The sequence below is a fragment of the Rhinoderma darwinii genome, chromosome 4 (genome assembly GCF_050947455.1).
Source record: "Rhinoderma darwinii isolate aRhiDar2 chromosome 4, aRhiDar2.hap1, whole genome shotgun sequence".
NCBI lineage: Eukaryota > Metazoa > Chordata > Amphibia > Anura > Rhinodermatidae > Rhinoderma > Rhinoderma darwinii.
Window position 1 is genome coordinate 398,621,729 of NC_134690.1, and position 13,797 is coordinate 398,635,525.

The 13,797-nt window shown below is 47.2% G+C and overlaps 1 protein-coding gene across 1 annotated transcript in view; it reads left to right on the plus strand.

The window, feature by feature from the left end:
- The window catches only part of XDH (xanthine dehydrogenase), a 118,679-nt gene that overhangs the window by 58,165 nt on the left and 46,717 nt on the right, over positions 1-13,797 (plus strand). Inside the window, exons 17-20 of the mRNA XM_075863435.1 lie at positions 1,680-1,849; positions 3,088-3,211; positions 3,975-4,094; positions 4,833-4,929. Coding sequence (XP_075719550.1) covers positions 1,680-1,849; positions 3,088-3,211; positions 3,975-4,094; positions 4,833-4,929 — 511 coding nt within the window. The remainder of the gene's footprint in view (positions 1-1,679; positions 1,850-3,087; positions 3,212-3,974; positions 4,095-4,832; positions 4,930-13,797) is intronic.

Below are 13,797 nucleotides of genomic sequence, written 5' to 3' on the forward strand. Positions count from 1 at the left end.
TCTTGCTGCTCGCGCCACATTCTGACCCTCCGATCAGCGCGGTGCTGCAGAAATCTGGATTCATCTGACCAGCCGATGTTTTTCCACTTCTCAATGATGCAATTTTCGGCTCTTTTGACCCACTGGAGTCTCGTCTTCCTGTTTTCCTTAGACAGTAATGGCGCAGGGAGTGGTCGTCTGCGGTTATATTCCATGCGTGCTACGGGACGACAAGTTGTGGGTTTGGACACGTTAGTTGGACCGTGAGCCGCCTGGTCATCAGAACGATTCTCCACATCCCCCTCGGACCCCTTCTACCGACGAGTTGTTGACGTCCACAGGGTCCCCTTCCACAGGATGTTTTTCCTCGATCACATCAATCTCGGATTAAGGTGGTCAGTTTTTGTAATACTGGCCCCGGGTAGTGTAACACTGATGACCAGGCCTCGTTCCAAATCGATCAGAACCCTCGATTTTCCCATTCTAATGGAAGCTCCAATCATGAAAGGGCCGGTGTCTCTAATAAAGTGGCCATTCAGCGTATATCTAGCTAGTCCGTTACTCCTATCAACAGGGACAGCCAGGATTCTGCAATACTTTAGGAAGTCCCTCTTTGTATCAGAACAGCCTCTTTCAATTAAACTGGGGGTAATATCACAATAGTCCAACAGAACAATTTAGACCTCACAATCTAGCCCTGGTAGCTGCTCCCTTTACATCCCTTTGCATTATGCTCTCCAGACATGGGTGCTTTTTTTCTGTATGGATGGCCGTTTTGATGGAGACATCACACTGGCGCGGATTCCTTCTCATATCCCTGGTGTCTGGCTGTCTTTTCTCCATCGTTCCTTCTCTGGTTCCCCTCAGGGTACTCACTGGACTGCTACTCTGCTCACATCTTCTCTGCAGACAGCACACAGGCCACCTCTGGAACAGTTCTACCCACACGTTCACAGGCTCAAACACAATAATTGGCCTCTAAGGTCCAGCAGAAGACAACCCCATTTGGAGCCGACTTTGAAGCCAATATCATGCTACCAGGGTCTATCAGATTATTCACAATTGGACATGTTCTGTATAGATGAAGGATGGGCTCTAAGAATTATTTCCTTTGGTGGGTCCAATGATGTCTAGTCCGACACTGGTGAGAATGACTGTCTGAGCCGGACATCTACTCTCATTATATATCTTGTGTGATAGATACAACACCTGATCTTCAACATAAGGAGGTTTTCCAATCTGGTCACCATTGCAATGTTATTATTTGGTACTTATTTCCTATCTTCATAAGTTGTATTTACCGGTGGTTCTATGGCTGGTGCAATTAGTCTGGTCTCTTCCACTTTCGGGGTGATGGTTGTTCTCCTCACCCACAAAAGAAGCGTGGGAAAAATGTTGTCGGTTTTCAGCTACAATCTCTGTCCACACATTTATAAAAGTCTTCAGGGTCCAGCAATGACTTCAGGTCTCTCCTGGTCTCTACAGCACCTGTCATTTATTTTAAACATGGAGCAGACTGGGACCTGACAACTTTATTCCCACGCTGTTGCCAGCTAATAGAAAACCAAGCCCAACCTTCTCCATTGCAACAGAAGTATTATTTCAGCACTCCAGGAAAATGCAATCTTCTAGCGAACATATTAAAATACATTACACACTACATTAGTTACATTTAAAATATTTCTGGCCTTGCTTTACAGGAAGTTCCACCCGACCAGAACCCAGAAGACTTTGTCGGTCGTCCCATCATGCACTTGTCAGCCATGAAACAAGCTACAGGAGAAGCTGTGTACTGTGATGATATTCCCCATTATGAAAATGAACTTTATTTGGCCTTAATAACCAGCACCAAGGCTCACGCTAAGATAATGTAAGTGGAGGAGTTTTGGGGTTCAGACCATTAGGTAGAGAGACTTGTCATGTATCATAGAGGCAGCCCCTGTTTCTCTATGTGGGTCCGCTCCCCCTTTTTTAATGTGGTTATGATCCTGCAGAAGACCTGATCAGGGGCGTGCACAGAAATCATAGGGCCCCAAGGCAAAACATAGTGTTGGCCTAACCCCCACTTATAGGGGACGCTCCGTTAATACTAATGCACCAGGCGGGCAGCGTGCCAGTATCTCTCCCCTGTGCAGCGTGTAACAGATTTATCAACAGGGTGCACGTCAGGATTAGGCTAAAAATGCACGGACAAAACTTTTCCAACACTTTTGTTTGTATAAATAAACAAGTTGCGCTCCGCACGATCTTGATGCCCCACAAAATTTACCTGTCTCAAATGTCAGAAAATTCTCTTAACACAATACATGATAAACCTTACTGCCTGCAGCCACCACTAGGGGGAGCTCAGTGCATACAGATTTATACAGATACTACTGAACTTAGTGCAATGTGCCCCCCTAGTGGTGGCTGCAGGAAAAGACTATCGCGCTATATCATTGGGAAGCAGAAAGAGTTCAGGGCCGGACCATACACTCATCATGGGCCCCATAGCAGTGGCGAGGTCTGCCTCTATGGTACTGGTTCTGATGGTTACATTGCCATACTACCAACATTTAAATCCCAAATGGCACATTGTAGGACGCCCTTTTTAATGCAAATCAACATAAACTCCACCCCTTTTGTTGCGTTATTTACGGGACATTCCCGTGATCATCTGGACTTTTGGAAAGTATGCAAAGTATGGGGAAGGGGGGACGGGACAGCAATGGGAATCCCATTCCGGCCCAGAATTCAGATGAAGCATCATATATAGTATATAAGTTACAAAGGCAGCTGCTATGGGTGCATTAGAAAGGGGGGACCCAGCTTACATTATAATCCTCCCCCTAGGAGCTAAATACAAATAAGAGCGGAAAGAACAGACCCCACAATCCTGCTGCCCTTCTCTCCTCGGAGAGAAATAAATAAACTCTGTCATTGGATGTTAGGTGTGATGGTGTGAGGATGTTAGGTGTGATGGTGTGAGGATGTTAGGTGTGATGGTGTGAGGATGTTAGGTGTGATGGTGTGAAGATGCACCAGTGGTGGGGCCCTATATTGCTCTTGGGCCCCTCACATCTTCTGTTTACCCCGCTGATCATGCATGTCATGTGTTCTTCTCTACAGATCCATCAATAAATCGGGGGCTGAGGTCACTCCAGGGTTCGTCTGTTTCCTTTCTGCTGAAGATATTCCAGGAAGCAATGTCACTGGAGTCAGAAACGATGAGCAGATATTTGCAGCAGAAACGGTAAGCAGGGGCAGGACCTATTTTCAGAATGCACCCCCTCGGTCCCCGAAGTTTTAGCAGGATAGTAATTGTCCCCTGTGGTAACACTGATTGGTAAATGATTCAATGACAGGACGTTGTTGTTTTTTTAAAACCATAAACGGCACCCCCTCCCCCCCATGGCGCCCTAGACGACCGCCTACTCCGTCTACCTCGCAGGCTACAATCAGTGATCTCCCTATGAGCTGACATTGCATGTTGCTGTGCAGCTCGGCCATTGGGAACCTGTTCAACTTGTCAACATGATTGTTGTTACGTGACTAAACTGTTAAAGGGCAACTCTATCCGGAGCGGTCAGCTTATAATAGTGCTGGAGCGTTATAAGAGGAGCGGCTGAGATCAGTCACATATATGGATGTAAATGTCTCTGGAGGTTCTCAGATATTGGACATAAAGTAGTGATCATGGGGCAGAGAGTTTTTGCATTTCCTGTCATTCATCCCATTGAACACTAGAAATGGCTGATAACAGGGAACAATAGATTGCAATACATATTATTCTGAGCAATACATATTATTCTGAGCAATACATATTCTATATGACCTATTCAATTCCCCACTGAACAGCCGCTATGAACAGCGTGTTTGTGGCACAGTTTCTCTTACCCTTGGCTATACATATTCACCCACATAGTCATGGACCCCCCCAAGCCCGGCATGCACTGGCATCTCCCTGGTGCTGACGCCAGCCCTGGATGTGAATATTTCTGATGTATACCTTGCAGGTGACTTGTGTTGGACATATTATTGGTGCGGTAGTTGCGGACACTCAGGAACATGCACAACGTGGAGCTAAGGCTGTGAAGATCACGTATGAGGAGCTGGAGCCCATCATTACAATCCAGGTACAAGGATATAAAATCCAAGTTAAGGGAACTCTCCATCCTATAGTGGCTTTGTCTTTGGGGCTCTGAGGTGGCTTCGAGTTGATACCTAATATCCCTGGAGGTCTAGGTTCGAGTTAACACTAAACATTCTTGGTGTTTTAGGATGGTGAAGGTGTTAATCGTATTATCTGCGGTTATCTAGGACAGTAATTTTGCGCTGATTCATTTCTTAATATATCTCTATAGGAGTCAGAGCTCCATATTTCTGAAACAGAACTCCAAATCCCCTGCATTGACATAGTTACATAATAAAATTCTGGCTGCCAGGAGTCACCACTAGGGGGAGCTCACTGCATATTGAGCTCAATACTAGCTGTATAAATCTGCTCAATACTAGGCTCCCCCTAGTGGTGACTGCAGGAGGAAAAATGTAAATTTATAAGTAAGGAGTGACTCCTTCTCCTGCAGAAGGGTGTTCTCCAGGGACTAGGAAGCCCCTCTGGTCTATATAGGACGTGTCCACTACTAGCATTGCACACAGACTCCATATCATCAGTAAGGACTTATAGGTTATCTGTGAACTAATCCATAATCTTCAGCAGAAAGTGATTTCCCTCGACCTAGTGTCAGCATTAGATGGGGTGGTCCTGGGTTGTGTCATCACTCCAGATCCTGGGCTCAGTGGAGGATCCTCGGTTGGTCCTTCATATAACTCTGACCGTCTCTCAATCTCATCACTTTGTACTAATCTCACAGGATGCAATTGACAAACAATCATTTTACCTGCCCATCAAGACGATTGCAAATGGGAACATAGAGAAAGGTTTCCAGGAGGCCGATCACACTCTGGAAGGTGAGGATGGAGCGGCCGCAGATTACTGCACATTGTCACCTAAACCATTGTTTATTTATACCCTGGTGCCCATTGTTTATTTATACCCTGGTGCCCACATCCACCATTCCTTTATGTAACACACACACAGCACACATAGAGCACACATACAGCACACATAGAGCACACATACAGCACACATAGAGCACACATACAGCACACATAGAGCACACATACAGCACACATAGAGCACCCACACAGCACACATAGAGCACACATAAGGCACCCATACTGCACACATAGAGCACACATAAAGCACACATAAAGCACCCATACAGCACACATAAGGCACCCATAGAGCACCCATACAGCACACATAGAGCACACATAGAGCACCCACACAGCACACATACAGCACACATAGAGCACACATAAGGCACCCATACTGCACACATAGAGCACACATAAAGCACACATAAAGCACCCATACAGCACACATAAGGCACCCATAGAGCACCCATACAGCACACATAGAGCACACATAGAGCACCCACACAGCACACATACAGCACACATAAGGCACCCATAGAGCACACATAAAGCACACATAAAGCACCCATACAGCACACATACTGCACACATACATAACACATAGAGCACACATAAGGCACCCATACAGCACACATAGAGCACACATACAGCACACATAGAGCACACATAGAGCACACATACAGCACACATAGAGCACCCACACAGCACACATAGAGCACACATAAGGCACCCATACTGCACACATAGAGCACACATAAAGCACACATAAAGCACCCATACAGCACACATAAGGCACCCATAGAGCACCCATACAGCACACATAGAGCACACATAGAGCACCCACACAGCACACATACAGCACACATAGAGCACACATAAGGCACCCATACTGCACACATAGAGCACACATAAAGCACACATAAAGCACCCATACAGCACACATAAGGCACCCATAGAGCACCCATACAGCACACATAGAGCACACATAGAGCACCCACACAGCACACATACAGCACACATAAGGCACCCATAGAGCACACATAAAGCACACATAAAGCACCCATACAGCACACATAGAGCACCCATACAGCACACATACTGCACACATACATAACACATAGAGCACACATAAGGCACCCATACAGCACACATAGAGCACCCATACAGCACACATACAGCACACATAAGGCACCCATACAGCACACAGAGCACCCATACAGCACACATAAGGCACCCATAGAGCACACATAAAGCACACATAAAGCACCCATACAGCACACATAGAGCACCCATACAGCACACATACTGCACACATACATAACACATAGAGCACACATAAGGCACCCATACAGCACACATAGAGCACCCATACAGCACACATACAGCACACATAAGGCACCCATACAGCACACAGAGCACCCATACAGCACACATAGAGCACCCATACAGCACACATAGAGCACACATAAGGCACCCATACTGCACACATAGAGCACACATACATCACACATAGAGCACACATAGAGCACACATAAAGCACCCATACAGCACACATAAGGCACCCATACAGCACACATAGAGCACCCATACAGCACACATACAGCACACATAGAGTACCCATACAGCACACTTACAGCACACAGAGCACCCACACAGCACACAAAGAGCACCTATACAGCACACATACAGCACATGTGGAGCAACCTGATTTGTTTTTATGAAGAAGTGAGCAGAAGTCTAGACAGAGGGGCCGCTGTGGATTTAGTGTTTTTGGACTTTGCAAAGGCATTTGACACTGTCCCCCATAGACTTCTAATGGGTAAATTAAGGACTATAGGTTTAGAAAGCATAGTTTGTAATTGGATTGAGAATTGGCTCAAGGACCGTATCCAGAGAGTTGTGGTCAATGATTCCTACTCTGAATGGTCCCCGGTTATAAGTGGTGACCCCAGGGTTCAGTGCTGGGGCCACTATTATTCAACTTATTTATTAATGATATAGAGGATGGGATTAATAGCACTATTTCTATTTTTGCAGATGACACCAAGTTATGTAATATAGTTCAGACTATGGAAGATGTTTGTGAATTGCAGGCAGATTTAAACAAACTAAGTGTTTGGGCGTCCACTTGGCAGATGAAGTTTAATGTAGATAAATGTAAAGTTATGCATCTGGGTACCAACAACCTGCATGCATCATATGTCCTAGGGGGCGCTACACTGGGGGAGTCACTTGTTGAGAAGGATCTGGGTGTTCTTGTAAATCATAAACTCAATAACAGCATGCAGTGTCAATCAGCTGCTTCAAAGGCCAGCAGGATATTGTCGTGTATTAAAAGAGGCATGGACTCGCGGGACAGGGATGTAATAATGCCACTTTACAAAGCATTAGTGAGGCCTCATCTAGAATATGCAGTTCAGTTCTGGGCTCCAGTTCATAGAAAGGATGCCCTGGAGTTGGAAAAAATACAAAGAAGAGCAACGAAGCTAATAAGGGGCATGGAGAATTTAAGTTATGAGGAAAGATTAAAAGAACTAAACCTATTTAGCCTTGAGAAAAGACGACTAAGGGGGGACATGATTAACTTATATAAATATATTAATGGCACATACAAAAAATATGGTGAAATCCTGTTCCTTGTAAAACCCCCTCAAAAAACAAGGGGGCACTCCCTCCGTCTGGAGAAAAAAAGGTTCAACCTGCAGAGGCGACAAGGCTTCTTTACAGTAAGAACTGTGAATCTATGGAATAGTCACCGCAGGAGCCGTCACAGCAGGGACAGGAGACACCGCAGGAGCCGTCACAGCAGGGACAGGAGATGCTGCAAAAAAAGGGTTAGATAATTTCCTAGAACAAAAAAGTATTAGCTCCTATGCGTAGAAATTTTTTACTTCCCCTTTCCCATCCCTTGGTTGAACTTGATGGACATGTGTCTTTTTTCAACCGTACAAACTATGTAACTATGTAACTATGTAACTATGTAACCTATACAGCACACATACAGCACACATACAGCATATATAAAGCACCGATACTGCACACATAGAGCACCCATACAGCACACATAAAGCACACATACAGCACCCATACAGCACACATACAGCATACATACAGCACACATAAAGCACACATAAAGCAGAAATAGAGCACCCATACAGCATCCATACAGCACACATAGATCATACATACAGCACACATAAAGCACACATACAGCACCCATACAGCACACATACAGCATACATACAGCACACATAAAGCACACATAAAGCAGAAATAGAGCACCCATACAGCATCCATACAGCACACATAGATCATACATACAGCACACATAAAGCACACATACAGCACCCATACAGCATACATACAGCACACATAAAGCACACATAAAGCAGAAATAGAGCACCCATACAGCATCCATACAGCACACATAGATCATACATACAGCACACATAGATCACCCATACAGCACACTTACAGCACACATAGAGCACCCACACAGCACACAAAGAGCACCTATACAGCACACATACAGCACATGTGGAGCACCTATACAGCACCCATACAGCACACATAAAGCACCCATACAGCACACATAGAGCACCCATACAGAACACATAAAGCACCCATACAGCACACATAGAGCACCCACACAGCACACAGAGCACCCATACAGCACATACAGAGCACCCATACAGCACACTTACAGCACACATAGTGCACCCATACTGCACACATAGTGTACCCATACAGCACATATAGTGCACACATGGAGCACCGACACAGCACACATACAGCACTCATGCAGCACACATAGTGCACCCATACAGCACCCATACCGTGCACATACAGAGCACCGATATAGCACACATAGAGCACCCACACAGCACCAATGGAGCACCCATACTTTACACATAGCGCACACATAGAGCGCACATACAGCACCCAAATAGCATACATAAAGCACCGATACTGCACACATAGAGCACCACACAGCACACAGAGCACCCATACAGCACACATACAGCACACATACAGCACACTTACAGCACACATAAAGCACACATACAGCACACATACAGCACACTTACAGTACACATACAGCACACATACAGCACACTTACAGCACACTTACAGCACACATAGATCATACATACAGCACCCATACAGCACACTTACAGCACACATAGAGCACACACAGAACACAAAGAGCACCTATACAGCACACATACAGCACACATAGAGCACCCACACAGCACACAGAGCACCCATACAGCACACATAGAGCACCCATAAAGCACCCATACAGCACACAGAGCACCCATGCAGCACACATAGAGCACCCATGCAGCACACATAAAGCACCCATACAGCACACAGAGCACCCATACAGCACACATAAAACACCCATACAGCACACATAGAGCACCCATACAGCACACATAAAGCACCCATACAGCACACATAGAGAACCCATACAGCACACATAAAGCACACATACAGCACACATAGAGAACCCATACAGCACACATAAAGCACCCATACAGCACACATAGAGAACCCATACAGCACACATAAAGCACCCATACAGCACACATAGAGCACCCACACAGCACACAGAGCACCCATGCAGCACACATAGAGCACCCATACAGCACACAGAGCACCCATACAGCACACATAGTGCACCCATACAGCACATATAGTGCACACTTGGAGCACCGACACAGCACTCATGCAGCACCCCTAGTGCACCCATACAGCACCCATACCGTGCACATACAGAGCACCGGTACAGCACACATAGAGCACCCATACAGCACCAATGGAGCACCCATACTTTACACATAGCGCACACATAGAGCGCACATACAGCACCCATAGTGCACACATAGCGCATACATAGAACACCTATACAGCACACATAGAGCACTGTTGCAGTACACATACACTATAGCAAACCCACAGTGCCCATACAAATCACATACACTATAGCAATACCCATGGCATAGCACATATATAGCACTGATACCGCACACATATAAGCTATATCACAAGACAGATGCAATACTTCTACATCACCATAACATCTATACAGCACTGATATAACACTCATACAGCAGAGGTACAGCACCCCTATAGCGCCCACATAGCACCCACATAGCACGCCAATAGCACCCCGATAGCACTACGGACTTTGGAGCTTTGCTGGAATACCAATACACCTAGGACGCCCTGGCTCACCACCAGGGCCGCCATCAGGGGGGTATTAGGGGTAGTGGTGTGAGGGGCCCGGCCAAACCTAATTGAAAGGGGGGCCCGGCAACTGCCGCGACATTCTTTTGGTAGGAAAAAACGGGCCCGTGCAATGGGGCCCGTTTTTTTCACTAAAAGAATGTCGTGAGCTGCTGCTGCTGCTGCGGGCCCCCTCCCCTCGTCATGGGGGGCCGTCGAACCGTCCGCCCGCGCGCGCGCACCCGATCGCGCGCCCAAGGAAACTCCCGAGCGCGCACCCACGAACGCCCGCACTGGAGACCGCCCGCGCGCGCACCCGCGATCGGCCACGCGCGCACCCGCGAACGAAGCGCGCGCAGCCGCGGACACACATGGACAAAACTTACCTGGAGCCTGGCTGGAGGTGAAGGACTGGACGTCTGGACCGAAGACCTCGCCTGGAAGACATCGCCGGAAGAGGACTGGAGTGGGAGCAGCAGCTCTTCTGACACAGTGAGTAAATTATCTCAAAGTGCTGATCATTTATGGCCCTGTTCACACAGTATTTTGCAGGCAAAAAAAAATCTGCCTCAAAATTCCTTAAAGAATTTTGAGGCAGATTTTGACCTGCCCACACTATCTTGGCGCGTTTTTTTGCTGCGTTTTTTGCCCGCGGCGATTGAGGACAGCAGACAAAAAACGCAGCGAAAAATGCATTTTCTGCCTCCCATTGATTTCGATGGGAGGTCAGAGGCGGAACCGCGGCAAGAAAGGACGTGCTGCTTTTTCTTTTTTCCGCGACTGGCTCCCATTGATTTCAGATTAAATCAATGGGAGGTGGTTTTGGAAGTTTTTTGGTGCTGATTCTGACGCCGTGTCCGAGTCAATATCAAGGGCCAAAAACTCTGTGAACTAGGCCTTATTGTTATGGCTTATTCAGACGAACGTGTAATACATCCGTGCAACGCGCGTGATTTTCACGCGCCTCGCACGGACCTATGTTACTCTATGGGGCCGTGCAGACTGTCAGTGATTTTCACGCAGCGTGTGTCCGTGTGTCCGCTGCGTAAAACTCACGACATGTCCGATATTTGTGCATTGTTCGCGCATCACGCACCCATTGAAGTCAATGGGTGCGTGAAAATCCCGCCCAGCACTTCCGCAGCCGTATAAACTATGAATGAAAACAGAAAAGCACCACGAGCTACAAACAGAGTGTCATAATGATGGCAGCTGCGCGAAAATCACGCAGCCGCGCATCATACGCTGCTGACACACGGAGCAGTTATGGACCTTTTGCATGTGCAAAACGCCACGTTTTTTGCGCGTGCAAAAAGCACACGCTCGTGTAAATCCGGCCTTAGGGTAGGAACACACTCGGCATGAACGCTGCGAATTATATGCAACACATTTTATTGTGGATAATCCGCAGCGTATTACAGTCGCAGCAGAGTGGATGAGATTAGAACAAATCTCATCCACACGCTGCAAAAATAATGGACCTGCCGTGTGGCTTTTGGCTTTTTAAGCCGCAGCGTGTCAATGTATTCTGTGGAATCGCCGCTGCTCTGTTGCGGAAATGCTGCGGTTCTGCCGCAAAAATCACAAATGAGAAAAAAAAAAGGTACTTTTTTAAATTGATAAAGTTTAGACTTACCCCGGCCGTAGTCCTGGTGGCGCGATCCTCTATTCTTAGCGCAGCCCCGCCTCCTGTCATGACGTTTCATCCCATGTGACTGCTGCAGTGGTCACATGGTCTCCAGCGTCATCCCAGGAGGCGGGGCTACGTTCAGAAGAGAGAGACGCGTCACCAGGACTACGGCCGGGGCAAGTCTAAACTTTTTTTTCCCTGCAGGATTCCCGCAGCGGACACGCCTCCCGAAACCTGCGCCACTATTTGGTGCGGTTTTGCTGGCAGAATTCCCTGCGGCTACCGGGGCGGATAAGCTGTGTAGTCTTACTCAGCATATCCGCCTAGTGTGTCCCTTATGATGTCGCTCCTGGAGCTGCTGCCGGTCTCTAAATAGGCAGTTGGTCCAGTAGAATTTGGAATTATTTTCTTTTGTGAACCAGCTTAAAAAAATACAAAACTTTTGTGTTAGGGCCTGTTCACATCACCGTTCGCTTCCGTTCCGGGGTTCCGTCTGAGGTTTCCGTCGGGTGAACCCCGCAACGGAAAGTGAAAGTGATAGCACAGCTTCCGTTTCAGTCACCATTGATCTCAATGGTGACGGAAATATCGCTAATGGTTTCCGTTCGTCACCATTCCGGCTGGTTTTCGGACGGAATCAATAGCGTAGTCGACTGCGCTAATGGTGATGGAAACGGAAGCTGTGCTATCACTTTCACTTTCCGTTGCGGGGTTCACCCGACAGAAACCTCAGACGGAACCCCGGAACGGAAGTGAACGGTGATGTGAACAGGCCCTAACACAAAAGTTTGTATTTTTTTAAGCTGGTTCACAAAAAAAAATAATTCCAAATTCTACTGGACCAACTGCCTATTTAAAGAGCGGCAGCAGCTCCAGGAGCGACATCATAAGTGACACACTAGGCGGATATGCTGAGTAAAACTCCACAGCTTATCCGCCCCGGTAGCCGCAGGGAATTCCGCCAGCAAAACCGCACCAAATAGTGGCGCAGGTTTCGTGAGGCGTGTCCTGCAGGGAAAAAAAGTTTAGACTTACCCCGGCTGTAGTTTAGGTGACGCATCTCTCTCTTCTGAACGTAGCCCCGCCTCCTGGGATGACGCTGTAGACCATGTGACCGCTGCAGCAGTCACATGGGATGAAACGTCATGACAGGAGGCCGAGCTGCGCTAAGAATAGAGGATCGCGTCACCAGGACTACGGCCGGGGTAAGTCTAAACTTTTTTATAAATTTAAAAAAGTGCCTTTTTTTTTTCTCATGTGTGATTTTTGCGGCAGAACCGCAGCATTTCCGCAACAGAGGAGCGGCGATTCTGCAGAATACATTGACATGCTGCGGCTTAAAAAGCCAAAAAGCCGCAGCATGTAAATATTTTTTTCACCGTGCGGATGAGATTTGTTAAAATCTCCTCCACTCTGCTGTGACTGTGATACGCTGCGAATTTTCCACAATAAAATGTGTTGCATAAAATCCGCAGCGTTCATGCCTAGCGTGTTCCTACCCTAAGGCCGGATTCACACAAGCGTGTGCTTTTTGCGCGCGCAAAAACGTGGCGTTTTGCGCTTGCAAAAGTTCCATAACAGCTCCGTGTGTCAGCAGCGTATGATGCGCGGCTGCGTGATTTTCGCGCAGCCGCCATCATTATGACACTCTGTTTGTAGCACGTGGTGCTTTTCTGTTTTCATTCATAGTTTATACGGCTGCGGAAGCGCTGGGCGGGATTTTCACCCACCCATTGGCTTCAATGGGTGCGTGATGCGCAAACAATGCACAAATTTCGGACATGTTGTGAGTTTTACGCAGCGGACACACGGACACACGCTGCATGAAAATCACTGACAGTCTGCACGGCCCCATAGAGTAACAGGTCCGTGCGAGGCGCGTGAAAATCACGCACGTTGCACGGACGTATTACACGATCGTCTGAATAAGCCCTAACAATAAGGCCCAGTTCACAGAGTTTTTGGGCCTTGATATT